General features: G+C 38.5%; 2 protein-coding genes across 4 annotated transcripts; one reads left to right on the forward strand and one right to left on the reverse strand.

The window, feature by feature from the left end:
* The first annotated feature begins 621 nt into the window (after nucleotides 1-621).
* Nucleotides 622-14298, forward strand: LOC146471966 (carbonic anhydrase 1-like). Of its 2 annotated transcripts, none has more exons than XM_085120529.1 (9): nucleotides 622-688; nucleotides 7494-7532; nucleotides 7955-8014; nucleotides 8673-9004; nucleotides 11165-11260; nucleotides 12368-12452; nucleotides 12922-13103; nucleotides 13351-13526; nucleotides 14090-14226. In XM_085120529.1, the coding sequence occupies exons 2-8, from the start codon at nucleotides 7499-7501 to the stop codon at nucleotides 13483-13485; spliced, it is 924 nt and encodes a 307-aa protein (XP_084976655.1). In that variant the 5' UTR covers nucleotides 622-688; nucleotides 7494-7498; the 3' UTR covers nucleotides 13486-13526; nucleotides 14090-14226. The 2 variants fall into 2 exon arrangements, with proteins under 2 accessions (XP_084976655.1, XP_084976654.1); XM_085120528.1 differs by lacking the exon at nucleotides 622-688 and adding an exon at nucleotides 6591-6779 and having other exon boundaries at nucleotides 14090-14298.
* LOC146471967 (uncharacterized) lies at nucleotides 2377-5043 on the reverse strand. 2 transcript variants are annotated; one of them, XM_085120866.1, is made up of 3 exons: nucleotides 4930-5043; nucleotides 4739-4833; nucleotides 2377-4134 (listed from the first exon to the last, which is right to left on the reverse strand). In XM_085120866.1, exon 3 carries the CDS (start codon nucleotides 4110-4112, stop codon nucleotides 3255-3257), a length of 858 nt encoding a protein of 285 aa, XP_084976992.1. In that variant the 5' UTR covers nucleotides 4113-4134; nucleotides 4739-4833; nucleotides 4930-5043; the 3' UTR covers nucleotides 2377-3254. The 2 variants fall into 2 exon arrangements, with proteins under 2 accessions (XP_084976992.1, XP_084976991.1); XM_085120865.1 differs by lacking the exon at nucleotides 4930-5043 and having other exon boundaries at nucleotides 4739-4862.
* Nucleotides 14299-14688: the final 390 nt, after the last annotated feature.

The raw sequence follows: 14688 nt of genomic DNA on the forward strand, positions 1-14688 counted from the left end.
GGGGAACAGCTGAGGAGCTTTTGAAAGCATTCCAGAGTAATAGACCATTTTTCAGTTGCTTTGAAACTCATAATGAAAGCGAGGCTTCGCGCAAAGCTTTTTATATGAAAATTAGTCAGTTTTGTTCGCATTTGAATGGAAACTAAATCTCATAAGAAAAACCATGCTCGAAGACTTTCTTTCATAGTGACGATCAGATCAACTCGGAAATACATGGCCTATTCTCTACGAGTTCTACTCCTGTGTCTGGAAATAATTGTATTATTTTTATTACTATATCTTGTTCCCTCTTGGTATAGTGGCTGTCCTACGTAACACGTTTTGAGTATTTAGTAACAATAATATTACAGTTTTGAAGAGAATTCACAAGGGTTTGATTTGAAAACGTTCTCCATAAAACCTGGCGTATCTCAATACAACTCACGGCTCCCAGAAATTCTCTTCGCCAAGCAAAATATCTTCATCGTCATTAAACAACTTTTTCCACAAAAAACTCACCACCTTGTGTAGAAATACAATGCTGACAGCCTCGCGAAGGAAGCCGAACGCAATACGAAAGTTTTCGGAAGTAGTCCCGCCATTGTCGTCGACCCCGATGATGTTGAAGGCTAATTGAAGACATCCGATGACGAAAGATACCAGGGTTCCAGTAAACAGGAGGCCCATTGTAGCTTTCACCAAAAGAAAGGTATGTCTCGGAAATATGCCAGCCAGGGGATTGATTTTGAAATAGTTCAAAACTGAAACTAGCACAGTGAGAGCTATAGTTTCCGTGACGTACAGGAAAATTGTAGCATTAGGAATCGGAGAAGAATCGTGAAGGAACAATATCATGGTGACAAAACGGAGAATGGACAAAATACACAGGAACTGTAATGTCCAAAACGATGGCAAGTATACCAGTTTCTTAAGCACGATTCGCCAACCGAGGAACTGTGGAGTTTTGATTAGAACAAAGAGGAACAGCCAGTTTCCTGTCGAGCGTGAAATGGTAGCCGCAAACTCGATGTCTTGTGAATATTCGAAGGCTGTAAAATTTCTGCATTGTAGCGTTGAGTGCTTTTCTCGAAGACAACACTGAACAATTTTGATGAAAACCAAAGTGTCGCCTGCTAGTTGCCACAGAAGAAAGCATAAATACAAGAAACAAATAATTTTGTTCTCAGCAATCACCAAAATGACTGATTTGTTCCTCACCGGTATGCGAGCGGCCTGTGAATAATCCAACAGAGGGGTGGATTCAGAGTCAACTCGTTTTCTACTCATATTGATTAATTTGGGTAATGTCTCCGCTTGTGGTTTGTTTTCTTGTTTCAAGTTATAACAATCGAGTCAAAAGTGAAATCCCGATCTGTCAAAAAGTGAAATTTTCAACGAAAATGATTTTGGTCATATCATTTTCCGATTGTTTGATCAGGAACAGAACAATCTAAATATAACTAATATTAGAATACAGCCCGGGTACATCATTGGCGATTTTGGCACTGTCATGGTGATTTCTCTGTATTGTGGTCAAAACATTTTCTCTAACTTGAAATTATTCTAAGAAAATCGGGTGGAAAAAGTCAAGGGTTTCTCAGAAGAACAACAAACTGCAATGAATTTTAGGTGATTTCTCTAAAATGTACAGGAAGAACTTGGCCCGTTGTGTTGGTCACACTGAAGCATTGATTCGTTACTTCAAAAGAAAAAAAAACTAATGATACTTTAAATTTAGTTGATACAATCAAAAATTTACATCAGCATTGACAGTTTTAGATGCGTTCATTTCTAGCCATTTCCGACTTTCTAGAGCATAGCATCGTAATGGCGGTCGAGTCTAACCAATGGCGGGAATGGCGTTACCTGCCGTTACCTTAAAAGGCATTAACACGCGTAACAAACTCGTCACCAGTTTTTTTGTGAAGAACAAATTGACTCCAGGCCCGGTTCCACTTGCAACTGACTGCGATAGGCAAGAGAAACAGCAAAAATATCGTGTAATAAGGGTTTAATAACAAAAGTATATGGATGGAATATTCTTCCAAGCTAGAACTGATTAATGTTCCACTGTTCCCTAAGAAGACCCAATGTCATTCAGTTTCCGTGTTCCCTGACAGTAGATGGCCATGTTCCCTTGTCCCAAACCCTTGGGAGGCCTAGGACCTTAATGATACGATACCGAAGTTCTTTTTCAAATAAAGCCAAAAGTTCACCATTTTTTTTAGCGCTACGTAGAGTCTCTCTGTAGATTTTTAGCACGGATTAGATTAAGCACGGGTGCATCTTGTTCGGCGTGTGACTCATGATCAGTGGTAATGAAAAAACAAAACGTTTGGTGTTCACTAATGATAACGTAATCATTATCATAAGGACTAAACACTAAAACTTTAACCACAGAGTACCTTTCAGTTTTTATTGTTTTACTTCCGTTTTCGATGGGAATTGAAAGTAGGCAGTCGCAGATGAGATCACAGTGAGTCACTAATATAACGTTACAGCTCTATTGAACAGTTTTTTTGCGACATTACATTTTGCTTTTCACTCGAATTTTGGTATCAAAAGTCGCTTATTCAGCTAAAAAAAGTTCATTAACTACTGAATAACTTCCTAAAACGTTTAAAAAAAACGCAAATTACACAAAAAGTGACGTTTGTCGCGTACCATCAGGGATTATTCATATGTATATGCCCACTTAATTTCACTTTATTGATATATTTGATTTTATTACAGACAAGGCTTTTATATATCAGTCACAAAAAGAAAAACTGAGATAGCTAATGCGCCTATCCGGCCACGACTCCCTCAACAAATAAGAAAAGAATACTCTCTTGAACCTTGAACCATAATTGTCAGGTTTTATACAAGAAACATTGAACCGTATAAGGCAAAGTGTTTCGATTGTTTTCTTTGTTTTTGTTTTGTTATTTCCCGTTTTTGCTTTGTAATTAGTTCAAAAACACTTTTTTGAAAACTAGTGCAAAGATTTTTTACCAATCAATCAAAGGAGTCACCAAACCCATGCAAACGTGGCCGCACTGAGCAGTGTTTTCCCGCGCTTAACAACGGTTGCACTCAATTATTCTCGCGCTTGGCGCCTGTTGCGCGCTTTCCCGCGCTTGGCACCGATTGCCATTTTTTTCAGCGTCTGATTGGTTCGTTGCGCGATTGCACTAGTTTTAATTGGTTAGCAGAAAATTTTGGGTTTAATTTTACAAAAGTCATAATAAAACAACTTCAGGAGCTGCCCTTTAACGTGTTCTTTTTCTCTGTCGTCATTCTCTTATCCTCAAACGCTGACAGTGACTCAGTAGGTTATTATTATCCATAAACAACTTGTGAAAGAAGAAAGCCGACATTTTGTAATAGAACACAACTTGCGGGAATTCACGAAGCTTTCGGAAAACTGTGACAAAATTAGCTGACCTGCCTACATCATCCAGGCCAGTGACTTTAAAGGCGAACTGAACTGAGCCGATTACAAAGATGACAAAGATTTGTTCAAATAGTATTATCAATGTCAGTTTGTAAAACGCAAGGACAAGAGAGCCGCGAGAGCTCCTGACAAGGTTTACCTGGGTAAAATTTAACACGCACACAATGAAAATCAACACCGTTCCGAGAACGCAAAAGCTTGCCACGAGACATATCTGCAAAGCAGACAAGTTGTTGAAATATATGATTACACCAAATCCGATGACTTCTATTAACATTAGCATGGCCAGAGTCCAGAATGTTGGCAAGCGAATCGCTTTTCTGAATATCACAGAGTAGCCAGAAAATTCTGGAATTTTTCTCAGGAAAATTGCGAACGCGACAATGCATGCGTTTAGGGATACCAGCCAGGCCAGTTCCAATTCTTGAGAGTGACGAAACGTTGCGAAGTTTGAACATCTGAAAGTGATGTGTCGTTCCTTCATACAGCAATAATAAGCTCGCATTAAGTAGAGGGCGGATCCAACCAACTGCCACAGAAGTATAACGGCGAATAAGAAATACTTCAAGTAAGTGACATTTAAAAGACGCCGGCTGCTGAACTCACGGCGGCCATTTTCGATTGTAGGTCGCGTTGGAAGCAAATATGAATTTTCACTCGGAGATGGAGAACTCTCACAACTTTCCAGTGAATCCATGCAAATTTTTTCTGTTAAATTCCTGGTAGAAAACAATTTTTCGTTAGACGCATACTCTGATGTCTACAAACCACTATCTTTACTGTCTTGTGAATAAGGTCTATAGCAAGCCTTCTCGCAACACTTGTTCCTAATAATCTGTGGGACGTAAAAGAACCTACACGCTGTTCGAAAAGAGTAGGGGACGTAGTTAGCGGCTTCCAGTAGCGCCTTTACATGCTGACGTCCGAACCCACCCAATTGTAAACAGCCATGAAACTATGTGATATGTGCGGTATTTAAATACATTACCATTTCCATTTCTTGGTTACGTTTCAGGATTTTCAGTAAATTTCCATTCTAAGCCCATATCTTGAAGGATTAGCTACAGGGAAATTTTTCTTGAAAATTAGTTCCCGAAACAAGTTTTAAATCCTGACTACTACGATTATTAGCCAAAATATCCGACGAAAAAGTAGTGAATGTCTCCTCAAAGAAAGATCTTATTTGTGACACACGAAATGATTTTTTTCCCAGATCACTTCACCTCGTACAATCATGAAGCTAAAAACTGTTTCAGTGGTAACCACTAGATTTCTGTGGTAAAGGCAACATCGCACAAAAATCGTGATATCATAAATACTTACCTGTAATTCAACTAGAAACTGTTTGTTCTGCTAACTATGTGGAAAACCGTGTGTATGCTTGCTTTCACATACATACTGAGCCTTTCTGCAGTGAACTGAAATAAATAAGTATAGACAGTTTTTGAATGCATGGTATGAAAGTGAAAATCGCAAAATATCTTTTTACATGCTGCGATTTTTTTTGTTTTTACCTCTAAAAATAATTATTCGGCCTTGGAGTGTTTATTTAGAAGACATTTTTGTTTGCGATGACTTGAATCCTTGCCAAATGGTTCGAATCAATCTGAATGTAGGTAGTTTGTCTGCTCTGTAGTTGTATGAGGGAGGCGGGAATGTTTCTTGACGATGATGATTGCATTTCTGTGGCTGATCCTTTGACAACTTGAGATCAGGGGAACTAAAATGAAGAGCCAAGTTCAAATGTTTTCCTTTCTATGAAGGTTTCTTTCGATTGTTCCTGTCATTAATAATCATTTTACGAAAACGAAATTGTGTCATAAACGAAATGGAAATCGCGTCGTTGTGATATTGAGACAACGAGAAGTGCAAGGTCGAGCGGATTTGGCTGTGAGTTCATGTACTACAAGATTGGCATGACTGTTTTATAATATACTAAACCGAATGATAATACGAAAATTATTAAAAGAAAAATGAAAGAAACAGTCCGAAGGAAAGTGCAACGTTCGAGCTTGTTTTGAACGCGTAGGCTTTTCAAATGAGGCGGTGATGTCATTGAACAGGGAATCAATTACTTAAGGTTCCGTATCCTGTGGTAGGTGTAACAAATAAATCAGTGTAATAACATAAGAAAAAGGCAACGCGGTTTGATTGCTGCCCTGAAAATAAAGGGAAGAGAGACTTCTACGTCAAAGAGGGGGATGAGATGCTCGTCGTCCCTTTGGGGGGAGGGGGGGGGTTGTAAATCGTGCCGGGATTTTGGGATCACATGCGGCAATCAGAACAGGGCTAGGTTGTTCGAATTAAGGCCGATTAACGTGATCCAGGTTTTTTCTTTTTTTTTTAAGTTTATCCAAGTTTCTACCTCACTCGTTAAAAATATTTTAGAAAGCTAAAATAAGCTAATGGTAAAGAAAAGTCTAGGCCAAATTATAAAACGGAGCGGCAAAAATATTTTTGAAAAAACGTTACTGATTAATAATTAAACTCGAATCAAAGTTCACGCAAGACCAGGATTAGATAAATCGGGATTTGAACAACTCAGGCCCCGAACGCTAATATTTTTATCCGCCAAGGTGTCAATTAGGATTGCACGTAGAGAAATATAAAACGCCGTCATACTGTTTTTGGTACGTTGTCTACATAAGCTTGGGATGAAATCATTGTCTTTTTTTTTTTTTTTAATTTATCGACATCGCTGTATGCCTGTCTCCGTAGAATAGTATCTTTTAGGACCCAGATAGAGCTTCAAATTCGGCCAAGTTGGTTTCGTTAGGTTAATGGTTTGACTCAGATTTTCCGACGAACATCTCCGCCACTTTCACATTGGGATTCCGTCATTTTCTAAATATCTGTAACTCCTATACCTCAAAATACAGGAGCTCCTGTCAATGGATTGAATACGTAAGATTAAAGTGCACGATCCACAGGCAATAAAAGCAGTACCGCCTGTTACCACCAGTCACGCGCCAACAACAGGCCGTCTACCAGAGGGAAGTTCCATTATGTGTCGCAAAAAGTCACTACAAACCCGAGTGGCGCCTTCCTGCTTGCAATTTCAGTGTGTGTGTTTTTTTGTTGTTTGTTTCTTTGTTTTAATTTTTTGTAGTTTTTGCGCTTGGTCAGCCATATAATTTGACGGGTCTCATTTGACCCTCCCACTTGCAATAATGTCAGTTTCACCGAGTCATATCGTTAATCATTAAAAATAGAAGTTCCGATAATTTACCTCCTCATTGATCAGAAGATCAGATTACCTTTACCAAAGAATCAGCTTCGCTTAATATTACTACATCGTCTGAAGCAATAACTATGCATTCCATGATCACACGAGGATCTTTTCTCTCATTTATTATGTTTACAGGTAAGCTAGCGTTCTCTCATCGACCAGAATCCCCGCTGATGTGTCGGTCGGTCTATCGATTGCTTTTATGACTTTCCTACATTTTGTTGTCTGTTTCTCGTAGCATATATCATACGTTTGTCTACGCTTAAGCAATTTGATTAGCGTAAAGGTGTAAAATGTGTCTGGGTAATTAGTCATATTCACACCTATAACGGGTAACGACAAAACAAAAGGGAACATTTGAGTTAGAACAATGAGCAAGACGTTATACCTTGAAAAAAAGCTTTTTTTATTAAGAATTGTACACGTGGATATTTCTACATCAGTGGCCCTCTTTATTTTCCAGCTTGTATTTTTGTGTCACTTCCATCATCATTTAAATATTGTAAATCCTCGAATAAGCGCTCTCGTGTGGACTGAACCAGGGTCAAGATGTTCTCTTAGGCCTGGTTCACACTCGTGAGCGACAGAAGCGTCGGAAGCGGAATCAGAATCGGAGCTGACCCAGCTTATCGTTACTTTTTGGTAAATTTTGGTAAATATTTATATATTTTCAACGGATTTGGATCGTTTATGTGATTTTATGTGAAATTATAATCCGATCAAAAGTGGTTTTGTCTCTTATTTGTAACGCAGAGGTCGTTTCCATTTCAATAAAAACTTTCTACAAAACTGGCAACCTTGTAATTGAGAGTGAGTGAGATTAATTCATTCCCTCGCTTTTTTTTCCAGCTGTGATGTTGGTCTTGAAAACGGACGTTACACAGGCCGGTAAGTTCCAAGTAATTTGGCATTATCTTTACGCATATAAGAAAGCACCCGCTCAACAGGTTTGGCAAGATTAGGTGACCTGTGACCATGGGTATTCATAGCACATAGTGCGCTTACAAAACGATATGCAAACGGCTTTTGAAGATTTGAACTGATTTAAATTGAGAAAACGAGAGTACCTTTTGATACGTTCTGGGTAAGTGGGATATGTGAGTTTCAGGTATCAAATTTCAAAAGCAAAAAATCACATTTGAAGTTACGGCCCGCAAACCGATACATCAGTGAGCGACTAAGTTTCGCTAACTCCGGTTACGCTTACGAATTTACGGCGTTCAATGAAATGCAGTGATCATTCCTGTCAATAATTTTATATTTCTACTCATACAGCTAATTCACTAATGTTTTAATCTATTTCGTTTCAGTTCTAGTAGCTCAGACGGCGAACACAACGTGGACATATGACCGAATTGCAGGAGCTAAAGGTAAATTATCATACCTACATGGATAGTTAACGGTTTAGTTCCACAGCTTTCGTTTTAATGAATTTTAACCGCAGACTCATATTTAGAACTTTCTTGTCTAGCATCATTAACAGAACCCTGTGGTGCCTTACAGTAAACAGTTTTTATGTGAGGGGTGGTCACACGGTACGATTTTGTCCCAGAATGAGTAAAGAGGTATTTATAACGGTCGCTACATGTTAAGCATTATTGCTGACAAAAAAAAATAACATTAAATGAGTTGAAAAAACGAGGCGCAGTCGAGTTTCTTAAACCATTAACAATTCTACGCTACGCTGCTGATTATAACTTGAGAAGTCTTGAAGGGAAACTCTCTTTGCCCAAACCAAATACAAATTACCTAAAGCGAAGCTTTTGCTATAGCGGGGCTCGTCTGTGCAATAACTTGCCCCAAGACTTAAAAAAACGCTGGCTCTATTGGGCACTTTAAACGACTTCTCAAGAAGGCAGCTGACATATCGGATTCCCACACGGCAATAATCAGGCATTTGTAATGAATATTTATTTTCAAAAGTTCATCAAATTTTACCATAATAATAAACCTAGCAAACCTCCTTCACACTAATGATTTCCTTTGTTTGTCTTCATTAATGAGTTCGGGAACTTTAATTTCCACAAGGTCCTGACGAGTGGGAGACGTTAAATGGAAACTGGTCTTGCAATGGACGCAAGCAATCACCAATAAATGTTGCTAGTGATCAAGTCATGCAAAAGGATCCTATCAACCCGACAAATCTGCGCCTCACTGTGGCGGGAGGTAAACCAATCACAGGCGAGATCAAGAACAATGGATATGCGCCTACGTTTTACGTGGCGGAGGAGTTGACAGTTAAGTTGGCCGGCGGCCTTCTTCAAGAGAGCTACTACCTTAAGCAATTCAATTTTCACTTTGGTTGTAATGACTCAGTCGGATCTGAGCACACTATTGATGGAAACAGCTATCCAATTGAGGTAAAACTAGACTGGGAATAGAACTGAGAAACTGCAATGAGTTAAAAAAAAAAAAAAAAAAAAACCTGTATACATACTATAAGAGAAGTGCAATGTACTACAAAGCTCGGGGTACCCGGCGTTTTCATTTCACAAATAACTTGGTTGGCCAAACCAGTCTTACATACATAGTTTATTTCAAGAAGCAAACCTAGGTTACAAAGAAAAAGACATCTTGAAAGGGAAGTAAGGAGGTTATCCCTATGTTAATACTCCCCAGCATAAACATGCAGAGAGTATTTAAGAAATAAAATATCAAGAATTAAGAATTAAGAAAATTTTAAGAATAATAATGGTAAAACTCATCAATTAAGCATCGAGGTGCAGTTTTAGTTTGGCTTTGAACAACTGAAAGCTACCAGCTTCAACCATGTCTTCAGGTAGGTCATTCCACGGCTTAATTATCCCAATGAAAAAAGAATGTTTATAACAGTTCAGCTTTGCAGGTTTGATAAAAAGTTTATAAGAATGGTTCGCTCTCGTGGACTTAGCGGTAGCAAATTCAAAATAATCAAATTCAAATAATCCGTCTTTTTCACGTCTAAGATGGAGCCATGTCTTTTGTTGCCTGAAACGGCAGTTGCACGTAACTTAAGGCACTGAAACATGAATATTTTAAAAAGACTCTAGCAAACCATGTCATTTAAATAAATAACTTGTAATAATCAAAGATTTAGGGAAAGCGTTGGACGATCTCGATCCCAAGCTCTCTCTTCTTTGTCAAGTTGATGATGATGTCATTCATTCGTTGATCGACTGTCCCATGAAACCTGGAGTCCAATCTGTATAAGGAGTGCGTTCTTTTCAAGCGGAACGCAATAAACAAATTTGTAGAACGCAATAAACAAATTTGTAGATTTGTATAGCGGATAATTCCATGACGAGATGATCAAATGCGCTGTACAGAATTGGGGACACTCTTCAGATCGAATTGGAATTTGAAAATGTTGGTTTTTGAGGACTGGGGAAAACCGGAATATCCGGAGTAAAACCTCTCGGAGCAAGGATGAGAACCAACAACAAACTCAACCCACAAATGACGCCGAGTGCTCTCACCACCGTGGCATCCCTGCTCTCCTCTCTTCATTGTATCAGTACGACGTTCTCCGTGTATACGAGTATGAAGGTTTTAAAGTGCTACTTTGACGAAATTTGTGTCTTTCTAATCTGAGCCATTTTAAAACATAAAGAAGTAGTCTTTACGTGAAGAAGAATGCTGTTTACTATTTTCAAATATCTCTTTTTGTTCTAGAGATATTCAAGTTTTAAAAATATGCAAATTAGTCAAGTGATGACGTCACAAACTCAACCGAATTTTGGTCAAATATTATGAATAAAGATATCTTAGCCAATTTGTGTCAGAAATGCTTGATTCTTTGCAGTGACATTCCTCTAGGTGCACTCCATAATATGAGCTTTTCAGTTTTGTTACCATGGCAACATACTGGGTTCCAGTCCTTCCTGATACTTAAGGCCTCGCTAGTCACCTTTGGCATTCTATTGTGATTTGCCAATGGTGCCTCATCTGCATGATCCAGTAAGCGTATAAATATGTTAGGTCGAGTTCGTGGCCTTGTTAAATGTTTTTCAAGCTAAAAATCACTAAAATGTTGAAATCAGTTTGGAGGGGACAGAGTTGTGAGTTGCCATGGGAACCGAATTTTTATAGCCGTAGGTGTATTGCCTTTAGAACTATTAGCCTGCCAGGTTTCAATGGTCTCTGCTGTAAATTGACTGAGATAACTCTATTTATAATATTTGTCCAAAATTCGGTTGATTTTCAAACGTGAATATTTCCGGAACCAATGCAGATATTTAGAAACGGTAAACGGCGTTTTTAATCTTTCCTAGAATTCTATGTGATAAACTAAAATTCGAGAGGTAAAAATTTGATCATAGTAGCACTTTAACATGAAATTAGTAAAATCTTGACCTGAAGTAGGTTGGTTTGATCAGCCGGAATATTATGAAATGTTTAAGAATGACAAAACCCAGTAATGTTGCATTTGCGTTGCCGTGGTGATCGGACACCCTTATCAGTCATATTTATTGATCAGTTCATTAGCTGACTTTGGCTGGAGTGATGTATTTCAGCTCAGATGCACTGTCATTCCCTTTCAGTTACACATGGTGTTTTGGGATAACACAAATTATAACTCGTACGAGATGGCCGCTAAAGGAGAGGATGGGTTGGCTGCGGTAGCTGTTTTGTATGAGGTAAGGTGGGCTGAATGTGGTAGCCGACTTTTCTACATAGCTATTTTTGCGTAGCTTAGGACTAAGCGGGAAAAGCAGATCTAAGCAAAGGCTATTGAAATCCAAAAAAGAAAATTGGGGGTAGCGGTGCATTTTTTAGAGATAATTAAGCAACTCTTTTTTAAAAAAAATCTGTAAAATACAAAGCAATCAGTATGGCGTTTATTCCCAAATTAAATCCCAATTATCTCTAAAAATGTATGGTTACCCTCAACCAGTTGGAACGGAAATGACCATTCCACTTGCAAAAAATTGCGACTGACACTGAATCGAAATTTGGCAGATATAAAGGTCTTTTCATCCTTAACATTTTTAAGCACAATAAGCTGTTCTTTATATCACGTGACACTTAACGTGATTTTTTTTCCTGGAAAAACCAAATATTTGACGATAAGGCAACGGTTTTAACACTCCATCAAGTTTAAATATCTGCAGCCCTTCGGCGTTTGGAATGTAATGACCGTCCATTGTTCCCTAAAAAGAATTTGCGAGAGCAATTTCTCAGTCCAAAATTGTCAAAATTCAATCTTTGACTGTTTATAACTCCAATCTATAAACTTGAGAACAGTCATTTCAAACGTGGAATATTGAATATTTTAAATCTTCATCGGAGCACTAGTTTATGTATCTATATAAAGAAAATCCGTTACGATATCGCGGATTTAGGTAATTTAACTTTTCTTTACCACCTGATATATCACGTGGTCAAACTTATGTGTTAAGGCAAAAGAAGGCAACAAGTTTTGTAATCGGGGCAAATCACATCTTGTTCTAGTTAGTCAAGCCGAAAATATTACGGACGATTCATATTTTCTACTCACCACTCAAACCCACGCCTGAAACAGCTTGAGACCTTTCCACACTCAAATAAATAGATCTAATCGAGGCTGCCGGAAGAGGAGACATACTAGGAAAAAAGGAAGTGATAATTAAATAAAATACTTGGCTTCCTTGAAACACGTTTGCTTAATCACGTTTTTTTTTTTTTTTTTACTTAATTCTTATATGTACATTATCACCGTTTTATTCATGATTTGTTTCTCACAAACGCTTTCAATACTTTTGTAGCTTCCGATGGCCAATATCAACATAACCAATACAAACAATGCACTTGAGAAGATTGCTCAACTCCTCAACAATATTGTTGAAGAAGGTAAGTTAACTTGCATATTCCTATAAGCTCTGTGCTCTCATGTAGATGACTTTGCTACCTCAGTTTAGGATGAGTAAAAGAACAAACGATCCAATGAAAGGAAGAAAGAACTGATTGAAGGAATGATTGAACGAATGAACGATGGAACAAACGAATGAACAAACGAACGAAAACGAACGAACGAAAGAAAGCATGACTGGTCGTCAGTGAGTGAGTGAGTGACTGACAGGCTCAGTGACAGACTAGCTGACTGACTGACTGACTGACTGACTGACTGACTGACACATCTGGCTAGCCGACTGGCTAGCTGCCAGCCTTCCGTCTGTCTGACAGGTTGGTTGGTAGACTGACTGACTGACTGACTGACTGACTGACTGACTGACTGAATGACACGATGGTAAGCTGGCAAAAAAAATGCCCCAGTGGCTCACTTTAAGGTTCACTATCAAACCTTATTTTTCCATTACAGGCAGTGATTATGTGGTTACACAACGTGAGGGAATTCACATCGAGGACCTTGCGCCCCTTCTCGTTTCCCCGGATGTTGCAGACAGGTTTTATAAATACGAAGGATCGATTACGACGCCCGGATGTTATGAATCAGTCACGTGGTTTGTCATGAACAATCATCCACAAATCCCAGAACTTGAAGTAAGTAATAAAACATAACTAATCGAAGACCTTCACTGACATAGAAAGCTTTATACTAAAGAGGTTAGCTGTCTCTTTCCAACAGTGTCAAAGTTAATAAACAAATTCTACTAAATTTATACCGAAGGAACATTGGAGATATTAAGCTTTTGTAGTCCTCTCTTTACAAATAAAAGGCCTCATTCGCTTTATCTAATAAAAAAGCGCTAGGATGTGCCACCTGCTGACTTAAATGTTAATTCCTCAGATGCAAGCATTTCGAACCTTGAAGAGCAGCAAGGCGCATGCTCAAGGTCCAAACGTTGGGCGCATGTGCAATAACTTTCGCAACGTCATGCCGCTGAATGGTCGACAAATTCACAGCAACATCGTTCTTTCCTAAAAATAAGCAGGACAATCTACAGTTGTGCAAACTCTACAAAGGTTAGTGGAAGCGAAAAGCAGTCTTATTAATAGTATGCTTAGTGTAAAATAAAGAGAATCTATTTTTGTTTTATAAGGGTTTGTTTCTTTTCACGTTGGCCAATTTACCTCATCAACTCAATGGATAAACCAAACATTCATTTTTTTTTCCTTTACCCAAGTTCACGCCACGTTTTTCTAGGCCCACACGGCCGAACTTCTAGAGGTCTATGTGATTGGTTCGCAAAACTCGTGCCACTTGTTCAACCAATGAGAACTGAGTAAAAAACCCCAAACCAATCGTGCCTTGCTCCCAAGAAATTTTGCCGCGCTTCGCGCTGGTTACACGGATCTGCTTCGAATTCTGATTGGCTTATTGGGCTGTTTGTGTCTGCTGTGATTGGTCAGAGCTGTAATTACTTTGGTTTTGATTTTTTCGAAAGTCGGGTGAAAACCACTCTAAACTGAATAAGGAAAACTTAATTGAGAAAGCTGACATCACTCAATGTAAAAAAAAGCGTTAGGATTTAAAATATTGAACTCCTGTGACACATTTTGTGCTGATGACTTTTCTCGTTTTGCAGATCCATATCACCTATATACTGAAAGAAGAAGCGTGGTGACATACCAATATTTTAAACACTGAGTAGCAGGAGGAAACGAATGCATTGTATCGTGACACCTGTCACTTTCCGCATAGAACGTGTGTTTTGAGCAGAACATTGTCATGCAGATACTAGTAAAGAAACACTGCATAAACTATCTGAAAAGTTAAAATTAAACTGTTGTGTAGAATCTGCCTTGTATATTTTTGTATTTGTGAGGCGTTCGGGTAAAACTATACGCTCGATAACTTATTTCCGTAGCGTGAATTCAGAGGCGAACATTGCATGCTTTTACTGATGAAAAGTAACACTGATAAGTATAAACCAAAATTTAACGGGCCTTTTTTTTTTACACCAACAGTAAGCGAGGCTTTCATGTTCGGTTCTCGGTGTGCTGACGTGAATCTGGCCCTTGCGTATTTATGGGGACTGACATGCCGTACAAAGCGCGTTATTTAACAAATCAACGGCAGTTTTCTATGTTCTATATTCTTTTATTAAAAACTGCATCATTGTATAATGCAATTCGAGGGATTTGATTGGCTTAGCGGCCATGGTATATGAGCAATTATACCATG

The sequence above is a fragment of the Pavona decussata genome, unplaced genomic scaffold, assembly GCF_977016875.1.
Source record: "Pavona decussata unplaced genomic scaffold, jaPavDecu1.1 SCAFFOLD_102, whole genome shotgun sequence".
Classification (NCBI taxonomy): Eukaryota; Metazoa; Cnidaria; class Anthozoa; order Scleractinia; family Agariciidae; genus Pavona; species Pavona decussata.